General features: G+C 37.3%; 2 protein-coding genes across 8 annotated transcripts; both read right to left on the reverse strand.

Annotated features, from left to right (window-relative positions):
- Positions 1-539: 539 nt before the first annotated feature.
- On the reverse strand, positions 540-6,965 carry KCNRG (potassium channel regulator). The gene is made up of 2 exons (XM_006737084.3): positions 5,978-6,965; positions 540-2,145 (listed from the first exon to the last, which is right to left on the reverse strand). The coding sequence occupies exons 1-2, from the start codon at positions 6,556-6,558 to the stop codon at positions 1,905-1,907; spliced, it is 822 nt and encodes a 273-aa protein (XP_006737147.1). The 5' UTR covers positions 6,559-6,965; the 3' UTR covers positions 540-1,904.
- On the reverse strand, positions 2,008-21,291 carry TRIM13 (tripartite motif containing 13). 7 transcript variants are annotated; one of them, XR_014143959.1, is made up of 3 exons: positions 20,877-21,016; positions 20,199-20,306; positions 2,008-2,145 (listed from the first exon to the last, which is right to left on the reverse strand). XR_014143959.1 is itself a non-coding variant. In XM_031032072.2 (3 exons), exon 3 carries the CDS (start codon positions 10,187-10,189, stop codon positions 8,966-8,968), a length of 1,224 nt encoding a protein of 407 aa, XP_030887932.1. In that variant the 5' UTR covers positions 10,190-10,195; positions 20,199-20,303; positions 20,877-21,291; the 3' UTR covers positions 8,595-8,965. The 7 variants fall into 7 exon arrangements, 6 of the variants coding, with proteins under 6 accessions (XP_030887932.1, XP_030887931.1, XP_030887929.1 ...); XM_031032072.2 differs by lacking the exon at positions 2,008-2,145 and adding an exon at positions 8,595-10,195 and having other exon boundaries at positions 20,199-20,303; positions 20,877-21,291; XM_031032071.2 differs by lacking the exon at positions 2,008-2,145 and adding an exon at positions 8,595-10,195 and having other exon boundaries at positions 20,904-21,035.
- Positions 21,292-22,987: the final 1,696 nt, after the last annotated feature.

The following is a 22,987-nucleotide window of genomic DNA, read 5'->3' on the forward strand; positions in this document are numbered from 1 at the left end:
CTAAACTGGCTTTTTTGCAGAAAAGAGGGGATAAGTGCCACCAAAAACAAAATACTTATTCATAGGGCTTTTTCTCTTATTGGAGTCATTATTTTCAACTGCTAACCTTGACATTACTAATCTTTAAGTATTTTGCACTTACATTATACATAACCTGTTGAGATACTGTTAGGAAATTTTAAAAATATTTATTTCTTCTCTACAACCTAGTGCACAAATCTATAATTGGTAAATATTTATGGAATGTAAATTCTTTACTAAGTGGAGGGCTTTCACAGGAAAAGTAGTAGATTAACATTTGTATCAATATAAGATAATAGTCCATACTATGCCATTACAGTCCTCCTAAAATCCCTTCCCTCCCCTCCCCCCCACACACATACAGTCTTTCAGGTGTATCTTCTTCCTTTCTTTTTTTTTAAATAGATAATATATCTACATGATCTGGTGAAAGTAAATCTTCCTTCCACACTAAACCCCACTCACCCTGTTCTCTTCTACACAGGTGACCCGTATCTTTGCTGAAAATTCTATGTGTGTTTAAGAAAATGAGTATGTTTCCACAACTGGAAACTATACACACATACACACATATATAATGGAAATATATTTTCCCACTTTATACATTGTTCTGCACCTTGCTTTTTTTCCACTTACAAATATTTGACAATCTTTCCTTAGTTTGTAAACTGTTGCCCTATTCTTCTTTAAGGGCTGCATAGTATTTCATTGTGTGAACCATAATTTACCCATTCCCTATTGATGAACTTTGAGTTTATTTCTAATCTTTTGCTGTTAGATGATGTACTTTCTCTCTTGAATATGAGCTCTTTGAGAATAAGAATTTTTGTCTTACTCATTTTTTAATCCTGAAAACCTAGTATGGTGTCTAACAAATGTTTAACATATGTCTTTGAATGAATTAATTGTACTTTTTAAAAAGGTACTCAACTGCTTCCATGCAGGTTTTTAACCCTGCTGTGTGTTTGGTGCTCTTTGACTTAATGTTTCCTTTTCTAGATGTTTATTCTGGTGTTCAAAATGACACATATATATGAGGAATTCCTAAAAGAGGAATCACTAAGCCATAGTATATGTATATTTTAAATGTTAGGAGAGGTTATTCAGAAGCTTTTCACCAAATGTAGGTGCTAATTAGTAACAGTTATCCTCTCACCAAATGTTTAGTAGTGCTTTCCACATAGTAGTGTTAAAACCGTTGAGTGGATTGAGCTCACATTCAAGTGAAAAAAGTTTGTTTTTATGATGGCATATAAGTCTATACAGAGGAAAGGGCTGATTAATATGCCTGGGAAAAGAGGAAAACAAGGCCTCACCCTCACAGAAGAGGTACAATTCAAAGTAGGCCACCAATCTTCTTTTTCTTCAACATCATCATCGCCATCACGAACAGTTATTGGTGTCTACTATGTGCCAGACAGTGTGTTGAGTACTTTACATTATCTCCTTTTATTTTCACATATCCTATAAAGAGATACATTATCCCCATTTGATAGATGAAGAAGTTGAGGCACAGAGAGCTTAAATGACTTGCCCAAGTCATATAAGTAGTAACTGATTAAGTTGGGTTACGAAATCAAGCAGTCTGATTCCAGAACCCATTCTTGAGAGCTGTGTAAGTGTTCATGAAGAAAAGAAAGGGAAAGAGGCATTGAAGGTAGAAGGAACATGTGCCAAAGCACCAAGTGCACAGTGTTATTTAGAGAGCAGGAAGCAGTTAGTGTGGTTTAAGCACCGCTGAGGTATGGTTGCCAGAGACGGCATACTAGGAGACAAGGCCAGAAGTTGAAATGAGTACATATATGACTAACATACATGCCATAAATATGGAATTTCCACAAGAAAATGGCAATTTCTCTTTACTCTAAAAGGGAACAGGAACCTCATTTCTTTTTCTGAGATTGCTCTGACATGATGGTAGTCTCTGGTTTCAGTGTTTTGTTCATGGTGAGAGCTTCAGGCTTTTTTATCCTTTCAAAGCTATAGCATTCACTTTTGTCTTCAGAGAATAGTGTTCTAGTGCTGACTAGGTGGAAGCCTTCCATTAATAAAGTGTCGATTAGTATCCCGAGGACATTAGTTCCGTTGGCCAATTTTCGGTTATCAGGTTTTATAGAAACATACCTAGGACACACAACAGATGTTTGATTATAAAGCATCCCTTTAATAACTAGCAAAACGAAACACATCAATTTGACTTATAACCTCAAATAAAGGCATCATACCATTTTTGATCAGATTTTTTTTGAGACTTCATTTATAGATCCAAATTAGGAATTTCAGAGTATTGAAAATAAAGACCTTCCTGTGATCTCCAAAGTCACTTAAATCCACATTTAGGAATATAACCAACACTGATGAATTTTCATTGAGAAATTATTTTCTGGAGCAAACAATTTGATTAAACAAATTAGCTTAACTTTTTATATAATTTAACAATTTCTAATTTTTGTATTCAATTGACTAAATATTATTTTAATCAGCTTAATTAAATGAATTGACAATCATTTTAATGAATATTTTATACATTTAGTTTCCCCTCCTAGATCTAATTCTACCCATTATTAGCACTGACATTACAAATTTTTTCTTATTTCTATCAAATACATTTTTTCAGGTACAATTTTGCAGATTAAAAATGTCAAGATTTTATTGTCAATTTTTACTCAATAACTATCCATTGTTAAAGAGTAAAGCACGGGGTCAAAAGGCCTCTGGAGTAAAAATGACAAAACTTTGTATTTCCTAGGAGATTCTATAGAACCAAACACATAGTTCAAGAAAAAAGCCAACCTGAATTTTTCAGATTGGCTGTATGTTAGTTTTAATAATGTCAACATAACATGTCCACATAGATATAGCTATATTACCCCTTTAAATACCATCAAGGATATTTTTATGTCTTTGAGTCCTCTCACCATTTGTTTATGAGATGTGAAGAAAAGACTAACTTACTTCCACAAAGCAACCTAAATTCTCTGTAGTTTTATGGCATAAAAAAAGCCTTTACGACATCCTTTGCCTCCTTTTAACTATGATTAAAATAGAGTGGTTAATTGGGGAGCCTGGGTGGCTCAGTCGTTAAGCGTCTGCCTTAGGCTCAGGTCATGATCCCAGGGTCCTGGGATCGAGACCCGCATCGGGCTCCCTGCTTGGTGGGAGGCCTGCTTCTCCCTCTCCCATTCCCCCTGCTTGTGTTCCCTCTCTTGCTGTGTCTCTCTGTCAAATAAATAAATAAAATCTTAAAAAAAAATAAAAAATAAGAAAAATAAAATAGAGTGGTTATTTTAGCTCATGTTTAGAAATTAATTCTAGGCAAAGAAAATACTGTAAGATTTATAGAAGTACAAAGTACATGTCAAAAAATGTTTATTATGTTTGATACAGCAAATTTTTCACATTAGGAGATCATTCCATCTAGTCCCAAACCCCAGATCTTGATTGTGTAGCCTAGAAACATTTATTAAAGAGAAGAAAATTATAGCACATCTCACATTAAGACACAAATACTTGCAAGAAATCACTGAGCAATAGTACTTGATTCCTTAGGAGGTCAAATTAAGAAATGAAAGATTTTAAGGCAGAAGGAAAGGGTAGAAGAATGCATTGAGAAATAGAAAATCAAATCCTATTTTAAAAAAAGGCAACTACACTTTTCCATTTGATCCAATTTAAAAAGGAAAGGTCAGATAGAATAAAGGCTACCAAAGAGACTCTAGAATCCTATGACCATAACTTGAGCTTGATAATGTGGTATCATATGAATGACCTTCTGCAAGATGCAAGCCAAGTATTTCACATACTGTGAACTTGAGAGATAGTAACTGAGCAAACTGCTAGGTTAACAAGATCTTAGAATGGTGAATCATATTAATGGAACATACTGAACAGCTGGATGATACGCCAGACTCTTAGGAGCCATCCAGGCTTACTCCTCCACTTCCCACCTTCAAAAAACATCTGAATGGATGATTCAGAACAGGGAGTGAGCAAGAAATAAAAATGATGGCTAGCCAGGCAGTTATGTACCTAAGGTGGGCCTTTCAGGGCCAGAGTTTTCATACTGTCACCCGAAATCCCAATAATGTCCCCTTACTCAGGTTATCCATCTCTACTTTGAAATTGGCATGATAGAAAAAAATCATAAACACTTACAGGATGGAAAAAAATTCTGAACTTCCAGCAAATGAATACTATTTGGTGATGAAAAAATTTAATTATTAAAATAGCTTCTGGTTTTGGAATTATCTATATTGGAAGTTTAAATATAATGCCATTCTTACATTAAGATGAAAAAAATTTGTACTATTTCTAAAACACAAACACTTAGCAAAGGTAAAAACACTTGGCACTGTACATACAAGAATATTCCAACCTTAGTTTTTAATCTTGTTTCTCAGCATATTTTTTTCAATTATTTTCTCCACATGCATAGATTTTAAAGTGTTTAGTATTTCCAGGATCTTTTTACCTTGCATGTTTCTTCTTAAAATTAATTATACCATTTTTCCTGGGGTTTCTATCTTTTTTTTAAAGGGATCCTCAAAGATCTTTTTTTTTTTTAAGAATTTATTTATTTATTTGATAGAGAGAGAACACAAGCTCGGGGAGTGGGAGAGGGAGAAGCACGCTCCCCACTGAGCAGAGAGCCTGATGCGGGGCTTGATCCCAGGACCCTGGGATCATGACCTGAGCCAAAGGCAGTCGCTTAACAACTGAGCCACCCAGGCACCCCGATCCTCAAAGATCTTAATCATTAAATCAAATTTTTTAAAAAAAACTGAATAGTTTTCCCTTCTGAATTATTCATGTTAGTGCCCCACCAGTGAAAAGAAAGGTGTATACAGAGATATCTTAAAACACTTTGAGATAAAGATAGAGTCTTAAGTTCTCTTCACAATCAGCCTATTAATTTAACTGGCTCCCTTTTCCCAAAGTGACATTTCAACCTTTTTTGGGAGGGCAGGAAATTATTAAGTGTAGAAACTGAAGAATTGTCATACTGCCCAGTGTTCTTCAGTTGGTAAGTAAAACAAAGGGGTGTGTTGTCGGAGACGCAAACATTGATAGTTCCTGATGGCGACTGCTGAAGTCAAGAAAATATCCCAAACTATGTCTACTTTTTCTTCCCCCCCGCAAAAAAAAAAATTTTTTTAAATAGTATCAGTAAAGAACATATGCAGACTACTTTTTTTTCCTCCTGAAAATTAAAGCCAGCTTTCACAGTTAGTAAAATAATGGTGGGACAGCATTAAGACATTTTTAAGGAGAAAAAAAAGTGTCCCTGACAGCAGAGTAGAAATCAGCCTTAGTGTTCAGCCAAGAACAACAGGGGGAGAAAGTGAATAATTGACTCAGGAGCAACTATCCTTAACATACTGACTGCCTATCTCAATATTTTGAGGTGTCTAAGAATGACAAAGATGTAATAGGATACCAAATTTGCTATGGGATATATCTGCCTTAATGGTGTTTAAAAATAAAGTGAGATGGAGGAAAATCAGTAGTCAAATCATAAGGACTAAAGAACAAATATACGTAGAATGTAAGGAAATCAGGAGAAACTACTGAGACTTTACCATATGCCAGCCACTAAAAGAATCTCTTGGGGGAAAGAAAGGTGTTGTCTCAGTCGTAGGCCAAATTCACTAGCAATGGAACATAATCTATAAAATTATTTCCTCTTACAACTTGAATGACCATAGTTCCAATTTTCCCTGGACAGTCTTGGTTTATTCCCACTGTCCCACATAATAACCATACCTTCTTTCACTCTGAAAAATAGCCCAGTTTGGACAATAATTATCTGATCATTCTACTCAACTCTACTTATTACCCCCAGAACATGTGAGTAATGATTTTTTCCAAGAAAAGTTTCAGCCATGAGAAACTTCCAGTTTTGAGGGGAAACATCAGGAACCGATATAGAAGAGAGATGCTTCAAAGTACAAAATACCTGACTCCAATCTGGTTATCAGCGGTGCCGTCAGCGCCACACTGGAAAACCAGGTCATGGTAAGAAGGTCTTTGTGGAGGCAGCGGAAGTAAGGTCATCTGCGGAGGGAAAGAGTTACTACTCCAGGTCAGTGCTGAAGGTTGCTCTATAAACACTGTAATCCTCCCAGTTAGCATCTCAATTGTTTTGCTGCAAGAGCCAAACACCCTGAAAAAAGCTTGAGTGTTTCGGCTTAGGAAATGCACTTCCACAAGAGCAGGTCTTGGCTGTAGCAGGTGTTCTTGGTTTAAGAGATCAACCAGAGGATCCAGTTCATAGAAAAGAGCCTCTCTCTGAAGTCTAAGATGGTCTGAAAAGTCGGTGGGTAATAAAAGCTGGTGAGTTCTCAAAAAATCTAAGATGAAACTAAATAGAACACCATCTCTGTCCACAAAAATCTGGCCACCAATCATCTTGAATTCTTGGTCTCTGCCATCTATCATTCGTGTCAACCGAGAAGCAGGAAACTGCTTTATGGTAGAAAACCTTGTTGTGAATATCTTCCCTCCCACATTCAAAGTGACCAGTTCCTGACTACTCATTCTTTTCTTGCTTCAAACTAGAAGCTACAGACTTAGAAACTTGTAAATCAAACTCTAGCCATAAATGCTAGTTATATATGATTAAGAAATGGAGGGGAGGGGAAAATAACAAAAAACAGAGACCTAGATTCCCTCCTAACTACTGTAAAGCAAATAGTGTATCCATAGCTGTGTTTGCAAATTTGAGTTGCTTGGGAACTTGCAGTATACAAAATGAAAAAGGAACAGATGAGGAACTGGATTATTTAAGAAAAACTGCCAATATTTCTAAGGATAGATGTCAAGTAGATCCCTCTCCTGTATTCCATTAAAATATATATATATATCCATGAAAACTTATTGTAAATCTGTATTTTTGTTTTTTAAGATTTTTTTTTTTTTATTCATTTGAGACGCAGAGATACAGAGAGAGAGAGAGAGCATGAGCAGGGGGAGAGGCAGAGGGAGAGGGAGAAGCAGGCTCCCCGCCGAGCCAGGAGCCCGATGCGGGGCTTGATCCCAGGACCCCAGGATCATGACCTGAGCTGAAGGCAGACGCTTAACCATCTGAACCACCCAGGCACCCCATAAATCTCTATTTTAAAAAAAGTACTGGAAGGGGTGCCTGGGTGGCTCAGTCGGTTAAGCGTCTGCCTTCAGCTCAGGTCATGATCCAGGGGTCCTGGGATCAAGCCCCACATTGGGCTGTCTGCTCAGTGGGGAGTCTGTGTCTCCTTCTCTCTCTGCCCCTCCCCCTGCTCATGCTCTTTCTCTCTTGCTCCCTCTTTCTCAAATAAATAATCTTTAAAAAAAGATTTAAAGATTTTAAAAAAGATTTTAAAAATCTTAAAAAAAAAATAGTGGGAGCAGAAAAGCATTCCCCTTTCCCCAGACCTATCTACAATGAGTTGTCATGGCAGAAGTTAAGATTTACAGAGGAACATTATCATAATTTATGAACCCTTTAGCAATTTAGTGGCTAAATCATGAATTGTCAGTTATGGATGAGGCAGCCATTACCTCAGCTAGCAGCTTAATTTGACTCTTATTCCCATAGCTGGATTCTTCTGTTCTTTAAATTTAGTTGCTTCCTCTCAACCAAATTAAAGGGCAGGGTAAAGACACTCTGGGCTTTCCAAGGAATGTCTTGTTCCATGACAGAAATAAGGGACTAGAGAGCAGTTCTAACATGAGATCACTTCTTGTTTTCATCTGGATTCTAAGCAAGTATTTTTAATCTGTGGGAGGTAGAGGGCACCTGGGTGGCTCAGTCGTTAAGCGTCTGCCTTCGGCTCAGGTCATGATCCCAGGGTTCTGGGATCGAGCCCCACATCGGGCTCCCTGCTCAGTGGGAGCCTGCTTCTCCCTCTGACTCTCCTCCTTGCTCTTGCTCTATCGCTCTCAAATGAGTTTTAAAAAACTACCTAGTTCTTTTAAAAAAAAAAAAAATCTGTGGGAGGCAGGTATCTTTATCTTATGTGAGCATTAGTGTTTTATTTTTCCCCCAGTAGTATGTATGTATGTATTGCTGTTTTAAAAATTTTTATTTAAATTCTAGTTAACAAATCATTAGTTTTTAGCTGATTACTTTGCACTTTATAATAGCTGAAAGACTGTTCCATCTATTGTCAAATTAATCTTACTACTCTTTAAAAATATGTTAAGCAGTGGATGGTTTGGTTGTACAGTTGCCATGATACTTTGGAACAACACAACGCTTAGCTGCCAATAAAAAGAAGGCTTTCCCATTTCCTGTCCTTGCCATGTGTTAGACTTTTTTTTTTTTTTTTTTACCTACGCCTTTGCTTACACAGCCCCCTAACATTTCCTTTGAATTCCTTTGGTGATAAATTTACAAAACTGAAGGAGAAAAAGGCAAGCTGAAATCTCCACCCTCCTAAAAATGTAAACTTATTGCAAGAAAAATGCCACTTTTTGTTTACCTAAGATTTACATTTTAGCAAAAAAATAAAATTTAGAAATCCAAATCTAGAAAAATTTTAAGTCCAATCCACCCATATCTTCTTTTTTAAAAGAATGTCCAGTCTCCAAAAAAGTTGCTTTACAAGAGTAGGCTTTATTACATGCTTAAATGAACAATCACTGTTACACTACCTCATTTACATAATATTAGATCATGTGCTCTTCTTTCACCTCTTTTCCACAGCATGAACACAACCAATATTGGGGGTAGGAGGCGTTTTACAAAAGCACTATTTAAAAAGGAAGGAGGGTTCAGGACTTAGTATTAAATCTCACATTTATCTTTATGCTACCTAATTTGAACAACATGTATAGGACATTATTTTTGAAAGGAATACTTTTGTAGGAAGATATCTGACTGAAATCTTGACCAAATCTGAACTACCACTCAGCTCTTTAACAAATTTCTAACAAAAGACAGAGAACTATACACTTGCAACAGATTTTATAATAGTTTATATTTGCACACAAATTCTGCCACATTGTTCAGCACCACCAAAGTAAAATTCTTAAATCTTTCACTGAAAATGAAAAACCCATCCATCACCTGTTCCCAGTAAAACACTGATTGTTCTACAAAATCAGCTGATTTAGTCAGATAGGAACTGAAGTTTGAGAGATGGTCTTTCCAACTTGTGAATTCATCAAATAAAGACCCTTCTAGGAATATAGTGGGACCAAAGAAAATAAGAAAGCTAAGCAGAATGACTACCACAAATAACTGATAAAAGCTCCAGGGAATCTTGCTAATGAATATGCCAGTGTCTTGAGGCAAAGAAAGTTTATCCACATCTACTAGTTTTATGTCTTCCCACTGGCTGGTATCAAAGTTCTTCATTAAAGGGCTTGTGGGCAAATTAGAGGGAGGTAAAGGAGTTTCCTTGATTACTTTTATTTTCTCCCTGAACTCCTGCATCTGTTGCAGAAATATGATGGGTTCTGACACGTCTTTGAAAGCCTCAGCAATGTTAAAGGCCATTCGTTGTTCCTGCAAGATGGTGTTGAGTTTGTTGATCTCTGGGTCATAGGCTTGCATAACTGCAAGTTTCATGGTCTCAAAGTCAGACAGGATTTCATTCTTTTTTTGATCTAATGTATGTTGTAACTTCTCAAAAAACTCCTTTACTTTATCTGAATCTTTAGTCAGTAACTGTAGAGATTTCCTTTTGCTAGTTTCCAAGGTATCCAAGCGAGAAAGAGCATCTCCCCGACGCCAGGTCTCAAAGCTCTGGAAGAGGGACTCAAAGGCATCTCTTTCCTGAGCATAGGCATCTTCAATAGAACAGAAGACATGCTTGGTGTGGTCACCACGAGTAGCACAGATCCCACAAATCAGTTGCATATCAGTCAGGCAGAAAATGTTGAGAGGCTGCCCCAAGTGTCCTTTGCACACCGGCATTTTGGGAGAGATTTTGATCTTGTTATACTTTTCTACAATACCCTTCAGGGAGTAATTAACCTGCAGGCTATTGACTCCAGTAGCTGAAGTTTCCTTACGGCATGTAGGGCACTTGAATGGAGAGGATCTCCACAAGGAATTCCGCACAGTCCCCTCTAAGATCCCTTCTAAGCATTTTTTGCAAAAGTTGTGTGAGCAAGGCAAAACTCGCGGATCATCGAACAGACTGCAACAAATTGGGCACGTGAGATCTTCTTCAAGCAGCTCCATCACATCCTACCATAGAGAAAGGAACATTTTACTCGAGTAATCCCCTCCACTCAGACTATGTAATAATCAGAAGAAACTATCTTCAGAGGCATTAAAAATGATCTCTCACTGAAATAGCCAGGCAAACAAAGGAAATGAGTGAGAAATTTGGGAAGGGAATGCACACCAAAGCAGATTTAATCTGCTGGGACTAGAACACACTCCTTATTAGCAGGACTCCCTTACACAAGGCCTTTGTGTGGGCTTTCCAGCAACAGTCTTTGGCTGAGATAGGGTTAGGTCTAGGACAACTGCAAGTTGAGCCAGCAGGACCCAACTGATTGTTTTAAAACAGAAAGCTGACTGCTAGCTGTCAGAAACAAAGCTACTCAGTGTTTGAATAGAATGAGCTCTTTAGTCTGGGCCCACAATTATAAAATGGTATGCTATTTAAAAGAAAGAAGCACAGAAATATAAATTCAAGCATGCATCTTGTGCAGGCTTTTATTAAAAATTGGCAAATTTTTCTATTTCAGAGGCAAGATTACAATTATTGAAATCGTAAGTAAAAACATGAGTTGCAATTCATTCTTCAGAGAATTAAATGAAGTTTTCTTTTAAACCACCACAACTGTCTGTCTAGTGTGCATCAATTCTCAAAATGTGGGCTGAAATCTGGTGTTCCTAAGACTCTTTCAAGTCATTTGTGAAGGTCAATACTTTTTTCACAATAATACTAAGATGATATTTACTTTTGGCACCACATTGACAATTGCACTGTAAAAGCAATGGTGAGTAGACACTGCTGAAGCCTTAGCAGGAATGAAACAAGGCAAAAGGCAGCACCAAACTGTATTACAAGTTATTGTATTCTTCATTACCACATACCCACAGTACCGGTGGGGGTAGCCAGTTTCATTTAAGAATGTTCTTTATGAAGCAGCAAAAATTATTCATTTTATTAAATCTTGATCAGTGTGTACATGCCTTTTTAATATTTTGTGTGCTGCACCCAACAGATATTGTCTGGAGAAAAAGCACTTACATGATTGAGTCACAATCTGAACCAGCTGCTTTTTTTTATGGAACACAATTTTTATTTAAAGAATGAATGACAAACTGGCTATTTAGACTTAGGTAAAGCAGACATCTTCTCAAAAATGAACAAAATAGCTCTTCACTTCAAGGAAAACAAATGGTAAAAGTTTTTGAGTGAAAATTAGAATTTTGGAAAACATTTTTGCCACTTAAGTGCTTGATAACTTCCCATTAATTATTTTCTAACAAAATAAGTGGTAATTTTAACAAATGTGGACTTTTACTTTTTTCTGGGGGAGATTATTGTATAATAAAATGTTAACATTTGGAGATCTGCATAACACAATGAACTAATTGGTTCAGATCACCAATGCATGTTATAAATCATCCTTGGGCAAAAGATCAAAAGACCAACACATTTATAATATGATTTCAGATTCCATATTGCAACTTTTAAGAAACTACCACTTGTTGAGTTTTGGTATAGTATCAAAGAAGATCCACAATTATCACAAAAGGCTATTAAAATATTCCTCCCTTCACCAACTATATATCTGTGCAAGGCCAAATATGATCTTTCTATATTTCAACCAAAATTACTTATTTTAACAGGTGTAATGCAGGGACAGATAAAAGACTTGTTATAATCTATTAAGAGCAATTCATTAAAGAGACCTATAAATATGTAAAGCAATGCCACTCTTCCCACAACTGTTTTGAAAATGTTATTTTTCACAAATGTTAACATGTAATAGGTTTATCGTTACTTTAAATGAAGATCTTAAATTTTTTGTTTTAATTTTCAATACAATAAATATCTATATACAGTACATATGTAAACAAAAACTTTTGGGATCCTCGGTTTTTAAGAGTGTAAAGTCATCCTGAGACCAAAAAAACTGAGATTCCTGATCTAGAAAATACCATTTCTCAGTTCAAGTTTATTATTTTAAAATGTACATTTTAAAACTTCTATCCCTAAAGTTTTAAATCCAAATATAGTGCTAACTATGTCCTCATTCAGCTTACTGAGGGACAAACTACGTCACATTACCACCAAACTAATAAATAAAATAGGGTCTAATAATCTACAGGCCATCTTATAATCAAAAATAAGTAAATAAATTTTAGCACTAATTTTAAGAGTCACAATTAGAGCTATAATCTAGAAGATAAATAGTATTTAAAAGATTAGCTGAGTTTGCAAGGCTGATTAGTTTATGGCTTTACATTTAGTTGTGAGGGATAAGGTATAATAAATTATAATAAAATTATATGCAGAATTAAAGCAAAGATTATTCTGTCAAATTTAATGTCAAAAGGCAAAAATATGTGATGAGCTGATTTTTCTTAACAATCTTTTGTGATATAAGAAATCATAAAACCTTTTAAAGGCATTGGGAGGAGAATGGCTACAAAGACTGGGGTTAGTGTGCTCCCTGAGAGAAGTTATGAAGCAGCTGTAAAACATTCTGCCTCTAGGGGAACCTAGATGGGTCGGTCAGTTAAGTGTCTGCCTTCAGCTCAGGTCATGATCCCAGGGTTCTGGGATCGAGCCCTACATCGGGCTCCCTGCTCAGTGGAGAGTCTGCTTCTCCCTCTCCCTCTGCTGCTCCCCCTGCTTGTGCTTGCTCTCTCTGTCAAATAAATAAATAAAATCTTAAAAAAAAAAATTCTGACTCTAGAACAGAGAAAAGAAAACTTTTGATGATCCTCCTACCTTAGTCCTGTTTTATATTTTATCATCTCCACTGCTCTTTGTCCTCTTTCACCTAAGAACTCTATGCTAAAACTAGATTTTGGAGAAAGTAGTAGAAACAGGAAAGTAATAGAGGGCAACATTCAATAAAGTAAACTAATTTACTCATTCTTGCAAGGTTAATATTTCCAGAGAATCTTATCCAAGCATATTAAATAAATAAGAGGAAAAACAAAGAATACCAAGTGGTTGGAATGCAGAGGAAAAAAATGGGCACCCAAGGCAAAGGAAAACTGAAAAAGATACTGCAATAGGGGCCAAAAAGAATTTTAAGGCAATCAAGTATTAAAAAAATAAATAGGAATATGACATACATGAGAAAATTTAGTAGTAAACAGTCATCCCAAAACCATGAATCACCTTATAGCTCTGAAAATAAACCAGAGGAAAAAAGGAAAAAACTATTTAGAAAGTCCCTTTTTAAAAATTTGCATCAAGGGGCACCTGGGTGGTTCAGTTGGTTAAGCGACTGACTCTTGATTTTGGCTCAGATCATCATCTCAGGGTCCTGGGATCAAGCCCCGTGTGAGGCTCCTTTCTCAGCAGGCAGTCTGCTTGTCTCCCTCTTCCTCTGCCCCTCCCCCGGCGCTCTTTCTCTCTCTCTCAAATCTTTTAAAAAATAAAAATTTGCATCAAAATTATGGTGGATCCAGTTCCATTTTTAGTGATGCGGCTTACAAATTTTGGTTTATAATTTAAAGATTCTTATTTCTGTTCACTTTAAAAAGCTAAACATTTTCTTTTCTTCTCTTTATACTCAAAACTTTCTCTATGACCAAATTAATGTGACCACTTCCACAGCCGACTTTTAGAGAAAACTGAGACAGCTGAATCCAAAACACCATACAAAGTTTGTTGCCTCAAAAGTTTTAAAGGAAAATAGATAATTAATAATGTTGTTAGGCTCACTAAGTGAAGAGTATACTTTGCAGTAAAGGAACTTACAGATCCTTTTCTTAAAATGTGGCTAACACGTAAAAATCTGGAGAAGTCAATAAAACATACTCGTTTGTAGGAACTAAAGTACATATCCCCTCTTTTCTACAGCTAATCTTCTTTACCAATATAGAAGTTTAGAAACTTTATGTGAACAAAATTATTGCTCTCCAATAAAATTTCAACTTAAGCACTGTCAAATTCAGTGTACAATAGCAAACACATTTCCAAGATTTGTTTTTTTTCCTTTGAATGTGTTTCTGAAAACCAAGAAAGTCTAAATTTTGAAGGACAAAAATCTCTTTTACCCACTAATTAGAAATTTCCCAAGTTTTATACCAACAAACTAGCAAATATATATCTAATTATCTACCACCTCTCATTTTCAACCTCATTTTCCTGCCATGTGTGTTTTTAAATATACTTTTAATTTACATACAATAAAATTCATTCTTTTTGGTATACAGTTCTGTGAGTTTTGACAAATGCATAGTTGTATAACACCACCACAAATTTATTTTTAGGCAAATATTCATGATATCTACACTCAAGGTAGACAATGGAAAAGTCAATACTTACAAAGGAAAGTAGTCTTAAAATAAAAAGCAAAACCTACATATGTGTATTAGACTTCTCTCTCCTAGAAGTCCCTTGTTTTTAAATGATCAACTCAAAATGATTATAATGCAAAAGGTGCTCATTTATTTACTCTTAAAAGTTAATTTTAATAAAAAAACTATTCAAAGAAACTTTCCTATTAAGGCTTTGAATTTAATTGGTAGGAATATAAAGCTGTTCAAGATACTACCCGTGATTTCCTTCCAAATCCCATTAAAGAACAAAAAGAAAAGTTAATAATACTTTGTATCTTAAGGATTTAAATCAAATTTCCATCCTGCTTTGAGTCATCTTTGGATTCAGGAATTCCAAAGTAGATACCTAATAAGAAACTACATAGCAAATATTGAAACACACCTCACAGACAAAACTAAATTATGCAAGCCTCTACTAAACTGGGAGCCACCAATCTTTCCTGAAACAATGCTTGGAATAAAAGGAATCACTTTTTTTTTTTTAAGCACTTCCTCTCAGCACATTAGTTAATCTTATTTTCAAGTAGTATACTGTATTCTGCTAGTATGAGATCCACTAGTAATGCTTTCTTGAAACTTAGGGTCAAGTTACTGAATCTAGGTAGAAGATGTAAGGATATTTATTGTAGTACTTTTCAAATTTTCTGTATATTTGAAAATTTTCACAATAAAAAATTAAGGAAAAAACTAAAAAGGGAGACCAATTATAAGAAATTGAGCTTAAAAAGCAAAACTTCAGAAGCATTAGCTAGGTAAGATAAGCTTTACAAGAGCTTGATCTGCTATAGTATTGTTTTATCTTTTATAAAATAAAAAATGTTATTACTGAGAATCTCTGGATCCAGGCCTGTGAGGAGGCCTGTTTGGTTTGTTCTTGTTTGGTTCTTAGACAGTAGCCTTTGACAAACCACATGTACATATTGCAGTTTCTCTCCTCGTTATACAACTGTTTTGAAAGTCATAATATATGAAAATTATTTACAAAATATTTGTTTTAAGTGCTCCTTATCAATGTGTTGTTATACTTTATTATGGCTTTTAGAGACTGTTCCATAACTTATATGATCAAAACAGGATAAAGTGAGTTTAAGAATCTCACAAAAGGACTATGGAAGATACATATAGTGTCTAAAATAGCTTGTGTAATTGTTACGTGGCTCCTGCAAACACAATATAAAAGTTACTTATGTGTCAATGTAAGACAATAAGAAACTTCCGTTTTCTGGCATGATCCTAGAATTAGTAGTTAGAATTTACCCCAGGATATTTCTAGTAGGATTCCTGATTAGTAGGACAAAATAAAGCTAGAAAAAAGATCCATCAGCTTGGAAGACCCACCTACTCAGCAATTTCACAGAGGTTTTGGACTATGGTAACATTTTCAGAAACGTAAAAGCCAGGTCATTACCCTTACTAGTTAGTCCAGACCACTCAAAAAAACAGGTTTTTTCCTTTTCTTCATTCTCTTTTCTGAACCACTATTTTGTCTTGCCTCTTTCCTTTGTTTATTCTCTTAACTCATCATACTCCTCATGTCAAGGTGTACAATCTTTTGATTTCCTCCTATTCTTTCCTTATCCCCTACCTGCCTGTTCACCTTATCTTTCTTTCCCTTTTATCTTTTCCTTGTGTCTCTTGATAATTACCCCAGCTATTACTCTGTAACAGCATTATATCAATAGGGTTTTAGGATACCAGCTCGATCAGATATCCCACTATCCCACTTCTGTACAGCTATCAAGAAATCTGTGGGAGGATGCCTGGCTGGCTCAGTCAGTAGAGCATGCAACTCTTGATCTCAGGGTCATAAGTTCAAGCCCCATGTTGGATGTAGAGATTACTTAAAAAAATTTTTTTTAATTTAGCAACAAAAAAACCCCCACAGAAGTCTGTGATTTCCAAACAGTATTGAAGCCTATTCTCTCCCACCCAGATGAAATCTATTTGAATGAGTCTGAATTTGAGGAAAACATACGTATAGACTAAATTATTCTCCTACTCTGGTACCAACCAGATTCAGATATTTATCTTTACCTGTTAAGAGTTCCAGTTTAGTTAAGTTGGAACTAATGACTTCTGGAAAGGTCAAACCAGAAATGTCTGGTCTCTTTTCTCCCAAATAAATGTAAGTGGGTTTCATGAAGCTGGAAAATTTTTACCCCTAAAACAATTTGTCTTCTTTTACAACCATAAATTTGGCAATAACTATTGGCTGGTATCTATTAAAAAGTTTCCATCATCATCTAAATCTGTATTTCAGGTTAATGCCAGCTTTCAGAAAGTACTGTCAAAGTCTAGCATTTGGTGGGTAGCTAGCTGGATTTATCTAGATAAGTGAGGTTACTTATGTCACATATAATACTGTAGAAGGGAAAATAGGCACTTTGTAAATAAATGATAAGTACTACATATCAACTAATAACTTACTTCTGAGATGCCTATTGGAAATATAATTAGTGTAACAAAGGTCCTTTTGCTCAGTGTAGAATTATGTATACATCTTATTCTAAAGCAAACGTGAGCTACAAGATACATCAAGTAGAAAGCCAATTATGCTAAACTTTAAGCAATTTTTAGGTTGGCTATATTATATATACTATGTGGGCACTCCTCGCTCATATTCAATACCACAAATATGCAGGGGGGAATAAAAAAGCTCCTCATGGAGTTATAATGGGGAACCTGGCTACTGCCGTAGAATATACTTGTGGTACTAATGCCACACGAAAGACAAGAATTTAAACTGTCAAAAATTTTCAGTTCAACTTTTCCTTAGTAATATGTCTCCATATACAATGGAAATGATTTATTTTATTTTTTTAATAAGATTTTATTTATTTGACAGAGAGATAGCAAGAGCAGGAACACAAGCAGGGGGAGTGGGAGAGGGAGAAGCAGACTCCCCACCAAGCAGGGAGCCCGATGCAGGGCTCGATCCCAGGACCCTGGGATCAAGACCTGAGCCGGAGGCAGACACTTAACGACTGAGCCACCCAGGCGCCCCGGAAATGATTTTTTTTTGAAGTTTACAGGAAACTGCTTTATAGAAGGCTTAATGGGAATGAAACTATTCTTTATGTCAGAGGACGCCTGTATTTGGGTTAATTGTTATGAGAAGTGGGCATAGCACTCTATTCATCAGTACCATTCTAGAATCCAGAGTTCAAGGCCAAGGTAATGAAGATGGCAGTGTCTTTAATGAATAATAAGAATGAATAATCCAATGACCTAATGATATTTAAAAAGATGAAATATAAGCCAAAAGTCAATTCCTGCCCTAAATTCCGAAATACAGCACATTTACAAAGATATTGTTCCTCTAAAAGGTATGATAAATGCCTTATAAAAAAAGGACATAGAAAGTTGACACCATACTGAAGTTAGAGAGGTTATCCAAGCAACCAACTATAAAAGTAATTTGTGAGTATAGAAAATTCAGAAAGTACAGGGGAAAAATCACCCATAATCACATCAGCAAGGAATAACCATTATTACTGTTTTGTTTTATCTCTTCCAATCTTGTGTGTGTTGTGTTTGTGCACATACCTATTTTAACAAAACTGGTAGCTTCACACAATTTTGTATCCACCATTTTTCACTTACTTTATCACATGTATTTCCCCTATTATTATATATTCTTCTAAAATGTGATAGTCCATCTTATGGATATGCTCTTATTGGCTATATGTCTTTTTGGATTATAACATTTAAATGAACATCTTGTAGAAAAGTCTTGGTCCACAGCTCTGATTATTTCCTTAGATGATTCCTGTAAGTGTACTGTTAGGTGTGTCAATGAGTAGAAACACTTTTAAAGACCTTGAAAAGATTGTCAGGTTTCCCTCTAGAAGGGGTATACCAATTTATGAACTCTAACCAATGATGTATGAGTGCCCCACTTCTCCATGCAGTTCCTGATCTTACAATAGAACCATACTTTTATAGTTTAGTAAAACACCAAGAATAAGGCATACATTTTTACCATACCTACCCAAATTTAAAATATAAAACAGTTTAAGGCAGTTAATATTAATGTGTGTTTAGGATTACCAATACGTGTAAGGGAATATATGGTAATAAAAGTTTTGGAGTAGGAATAAAAAGAAGTACTAGGTCTATGTACCTCTGAAACAAATAATACATTATATGTTTAAAAAAAAAAGAAGACAGTAGGAAGGGAAAAATGAAGGGGGGGAATCGGAGGGGGAGAAGAACCATGAGAGGCTATGGACTCTGAGAAACAGAGGGTTTTGGGGGGTGAGGTGGGGGGATGGGTTAGCCCGGTGATGGGTATAAAGGAGGGCATGTATTGAATGGAGCACTGGGTGTTATATGCAAACAAGGAATCATGGAACACTACATCAAAAACTAAAGATGTAATGTATGGTGACTAACATAACATGATAAAATAAAATTTAAAAAATTAAAAAAGAGAAGCACTCGGTCTAAAAGTATCTTAGAGACCATCTAGAAAACACCTAACTTTATAATTGAAAAAACTGAGCCCCCCCCCCAACTCCAAAAATGGAGCTTTCCCAATTATACACAGCAAGCTAGGCTTAGGACCTGAGTTCCCCAATTCTTAAACTTTTAGCACTATCCAGAAAGTGGATCAAGAATTCAGTGTTCTCATTCATAAAATGGAAAAGTTTAATCATGGCTCTCTAAATCCCTTCTAAAATTTTATGATTTTTACAAATTAGGCTATAACAGGCTCTCTAGTAGAGGAAACAGAGCACTGAACCTGTCTCTGAATACCTAACTTCAAGCAGGAGTTTTAACCTTCATAGAATGAGGATTTTTACATTATCTATCTCATCATGTTTCTGGGAATATTAAGTAATGAGTGCCAGTTTTGTAAACTGCTAAACTATATAAATGTAAGGTGGATTAATTACAGTTGGGTACAAATACACAAAATGTAAATTCACATTTAAAGTGTTATTTTAGAGCATGAGTCTATTAACCAAGAAAGGTCCTGAAAGAGAGCCGGACTCTCTTGAACTACAATTTCATGAAAAGGTAAAGCATTATATAGGATAGCAGGTACAAAGCACTTTCATGGAAACAGGCATATCTGAACAGTAGCTGTGGTACAAGTAAGACCAGGTAACCAGACAGTCATAAATGTATAGAATGGAAAGAATAACCTGGTGTTATGGAAGGACTTACCAGGGAGGCTTAGTATCTCAGCTAGTGCAAAAAAAGAATGGTATTTTTAAGAAAAGGAGAGCCTGAAGAAATGTACCTTCTCATTGTAGAAGACAGAAGTATAAGCAGTTAATCAACAGCTCCATCAAGTTCTACCAGAAGGAGTGGCTATGTAAATGAAATTCTGCTTTTAAAATACCGATTGTATAAAAGTCTCTAGAGTTAGAAAACAGTATTTGTACAGGTCCTAGCAGCACGGTATGGGAGAAGGAAAAAAAAATCTTAAAAAAAAGAAATGCTACTAAGGCCTCTCTTTTCCTTTTCATTATAAATCTGTGGACTGCAATATATGTCGAATAATTGCTACATAAAGATTTTCCAAATACTGAATCCTATTCTTCTGAGTTTTGAAAAAATATGAAAAGAACAGAGACCGCCCATGAGGATGGGAACACATTCTACACCTAGTTCAATTCTGCATGATTCTGGGCCTAGAAAAAAAACCTGGGTGCTTTTTTGGTTTCTTACTGTAGAGAGAAGTATTGTAGTTTACCTCTGTCCCCTGCGAGCAGGTGTATTCGTCAGGGTTACTATTTCCCAGGACAAAGCAATCAGGTTTTTGTTTTTTTCTCACTTTGTGATTGACAATCAAACGAGGCTACTGCAAAGAAAGAACAAAGAAGAGAGTATTATGCATTTATTTGCACAGGATCCTTAGTCTTGACCCTTAATTTTTTCAGTCGTCCCCCACAAATAAAGCCAGCGTGCTAGGACCTGGTGAAAAAGCCAGCAGCATGACCGAAGATCTTTGTGCAGTACTAAGGAGCTTCCTGGTTAGGGCGCCCTCCCCCGGCGCCAGGCACCTCCCCAGGTTCAGTGCCAGAAAGTGCTGAGTGCTCCGACTTGTGATTCATGGTCGCCTTTTCTTTCCTAGGCGATACGGAGGCGCTGGCAGTGAAGCCGGGCAAAATCCGTAGCGGAGCAGGTTTTCTGGAACACAGACACGCTGCACGGGCCCAGCTGACGCCCCCTGCACGCCGCTCCAACCCACGCCCCGTTCCAGCACCCAGCTGGTTTCCGCTGTGCAGCTGTGGAGCTCAAACTGAGCTCTCCGCCAAACCCCCACCCACGCAGGTCGCTGTCCTGCCAGGGCAAGTCCCCACCCTCGCAGCAGGCCCAAGGATCACACCCCCCTACCCTGAGAGGGACCCGCCGGGTACTTATCTCGGACCTCGGGGGGCCGCGGGAGGGGCCCCACCTGGAGCCGCGCGGCCGCCTGTCCTCCAGGCGGAGGACCGCGCGTTACCGGCTGGGCACGGCGGCAAAATGGACTCGCGGCGCCAGCCGTGCCCCGCCCCACCGCCCTCCTCTCCCGGCACCTCGGTCCGCCTCCTCGGCCGGGCTTCGCCTTTGTTCCGTCTCCCGAGTCTCGCCTTTCCCTGGGTGGGGGTGGGGGGCTGTGGGTGAGGTGAGGCGGGAGTCCTTCCGGTGTCAACAACCGCCACCAATAATTGCCACCGCCCGCGGTGCGCCTGGAAGAGGGGAGGGTCCCGGGCTGCTCGCTTCTCTCCCTTCCAGAGGGGCTGCGCGCGGCGCGGAGCGCGGTGCCCAGGGTCGGCCGAGCCTGGGCGCTGGCTGGCTGACGGCTCGCTAAGACGCGTGGGCTGGGCCTGACGGAGCGCGGGCGACAGGAGGCGGCGCCGTCCCCGGTGGAGCCATCCGGGAAGAAAGCTGGCGCGCAACAAGATGGTTGGGTTTGGATTGTTGTACTTTTTTTTTTGTTCGTTGCATTTTTAGGAACAAAAAAAAAAGCCCAACCCTTCACACCACTTCATCTGCATCTCTCAAGACCAGAAACCCAGCCACAGTGGCTTGGAGGGACGGAGACAACCGTCTGCCTTGCACCCCACAACTCGGGTTGGGTGGGACGGGCATTCCTGTTGGGACCAGCGCCAGGGCTCCTCCCGAGCCAGAGCACAACCAAAATATGGTTAATTATCGTCGTCCCCAACCTTGCACCTATTTCTTTTTAGGCTTTAGGCTGAACACTAGCGACCCAATTCAATTTAAGATTTTCGTTTAGGAAAAACACCACTGTTCTTTCCTTTGGAGAGAAGGAAGAACTTAAAATTGGCTTTAACTTAAATGCTGCTAATGGTTATTCAATTGCTAACCTGATTCCCTATTCTGTATAGGGACTTTGTCTAATATCAAACACATTAAGCACATATACTAATGATCGGTTTGGTTCCCAGAAGGACACAAAGGTGAAGGAATGGCTTCTCCAAAATTTACAGTCCTGGGGGGAAGGGCAACAAGGACAAAAATCACAAAATATGCCCCGGGGTTGAGTTCACCCCCAGTAGGGAAGTCTGGTCTTTGGAAGTAGAATTTCAGGGAGAGGTATTCTAGGCCTACCATACATAGTACTTGGGCTCTGTGACTAATAATGCTTAGTTCAAACTCCATAAAGAGCCCCTCCCTGCTCCCTTCTGAGATGTCTAGTTCCTTGCCATGCCCCTGTCCCTTAAACCCAATTTTGCCTCTGTAGAACAGCTCCTATATGCCATATAGTCTTCATAAAAAACATTGGGGGATGGAAATTATTATTCTTATCCTGTAGATGAGTAAGTGGATGAAGTGATTTCTCCAAGATAAAAATCAAGAGGCAGAGCCAAGACTCTATAAAGTTAGATTCCAGGTATAGTTTCTTTCTATAGCACCATAACTGTCAATGCCATTGAAAACTGCACCCTAGTCTCTTACTAAATTAGTGTTACTTTTTTAAACACACCAAAAAAATCTGATTTATAAAAGCATTTTAAATACCTAATATTAAAATGATACAAGAATGAAAGGTTATTGACTCAAACACAAATTATCCTTAATGTAATTATATAATACATATTTATACAGTTAGATCTGTTTGGTGACAAATACTTATTAATAAACTTCTGCCCAACTAAATGTAAAACATTGGTTAAATCAGCATAGAAATCTTTAGACTCTTAAATTACTAAGAGAACATTATGCGGTAAACTCTCAAGTATAGAAAAATAGGGAAGAATAGCCTCTCTCCTCCCATGGTCCTAATAAAACAGCAATGGGAATTGACACATACAGCATGACTAGAATAAGAGTAACTGCCAGATTAAAACATACATACACAGCTACATCCTTCCTGGAAAATCACAATGTAACTAGATCCCATTAGAGATAATACTGATAGATTGTCAAAATTCTTGTCACACTGGAATTTCCTTCTATTGACTGTACTTCAAATAAGTAAACTAACAGCTGAAGGTTGGAATTCATATGTCAGAACAACAAGACTATATAGTC

Source organism: Leptonychotes weddellii, chromosome 3 (genome assembly GCF_054177405.1).
Source record: "Leptonychotes weddellii isolate Sample4059 chromosome 3, ASM5417740v2, whole genome shotgun sequence".
Classification (NCBI taxonomy): domain Eukaryota; kingdom Metazoa; phylum Chordata; class Mammalia; order Carnivora; family Phocidae; genus Leptonychotes; species Leptonychotes weddellii.

What these genes read in the sequence shown, in the direction of transcription:
- KCNRG (XM_006737084.3), bottom strand. Translation starts at nt 6,558, where the DNA reads ATGAGTAGTCAGGAACTGGTCACTTTGAATGTGGGAGGGAAGATATTC. An exon ending in GATAACCAGATTGGAGTCAG is followed by an intron (nt 2,146 to 5,977) that starts GTATTTTGTACT and finishes TGTGTGTCCTAG; the next exon opens with GTATGTTTCTATAAAACCTG.
- TRIM13 (XM_031032072.2), bottom strand. Translation starts at nt 10,189, where the DNA reads ATGGAGCTGCTTGAAGAAGATCTCACGTGCCCAATTTGTTGCAGTCTG.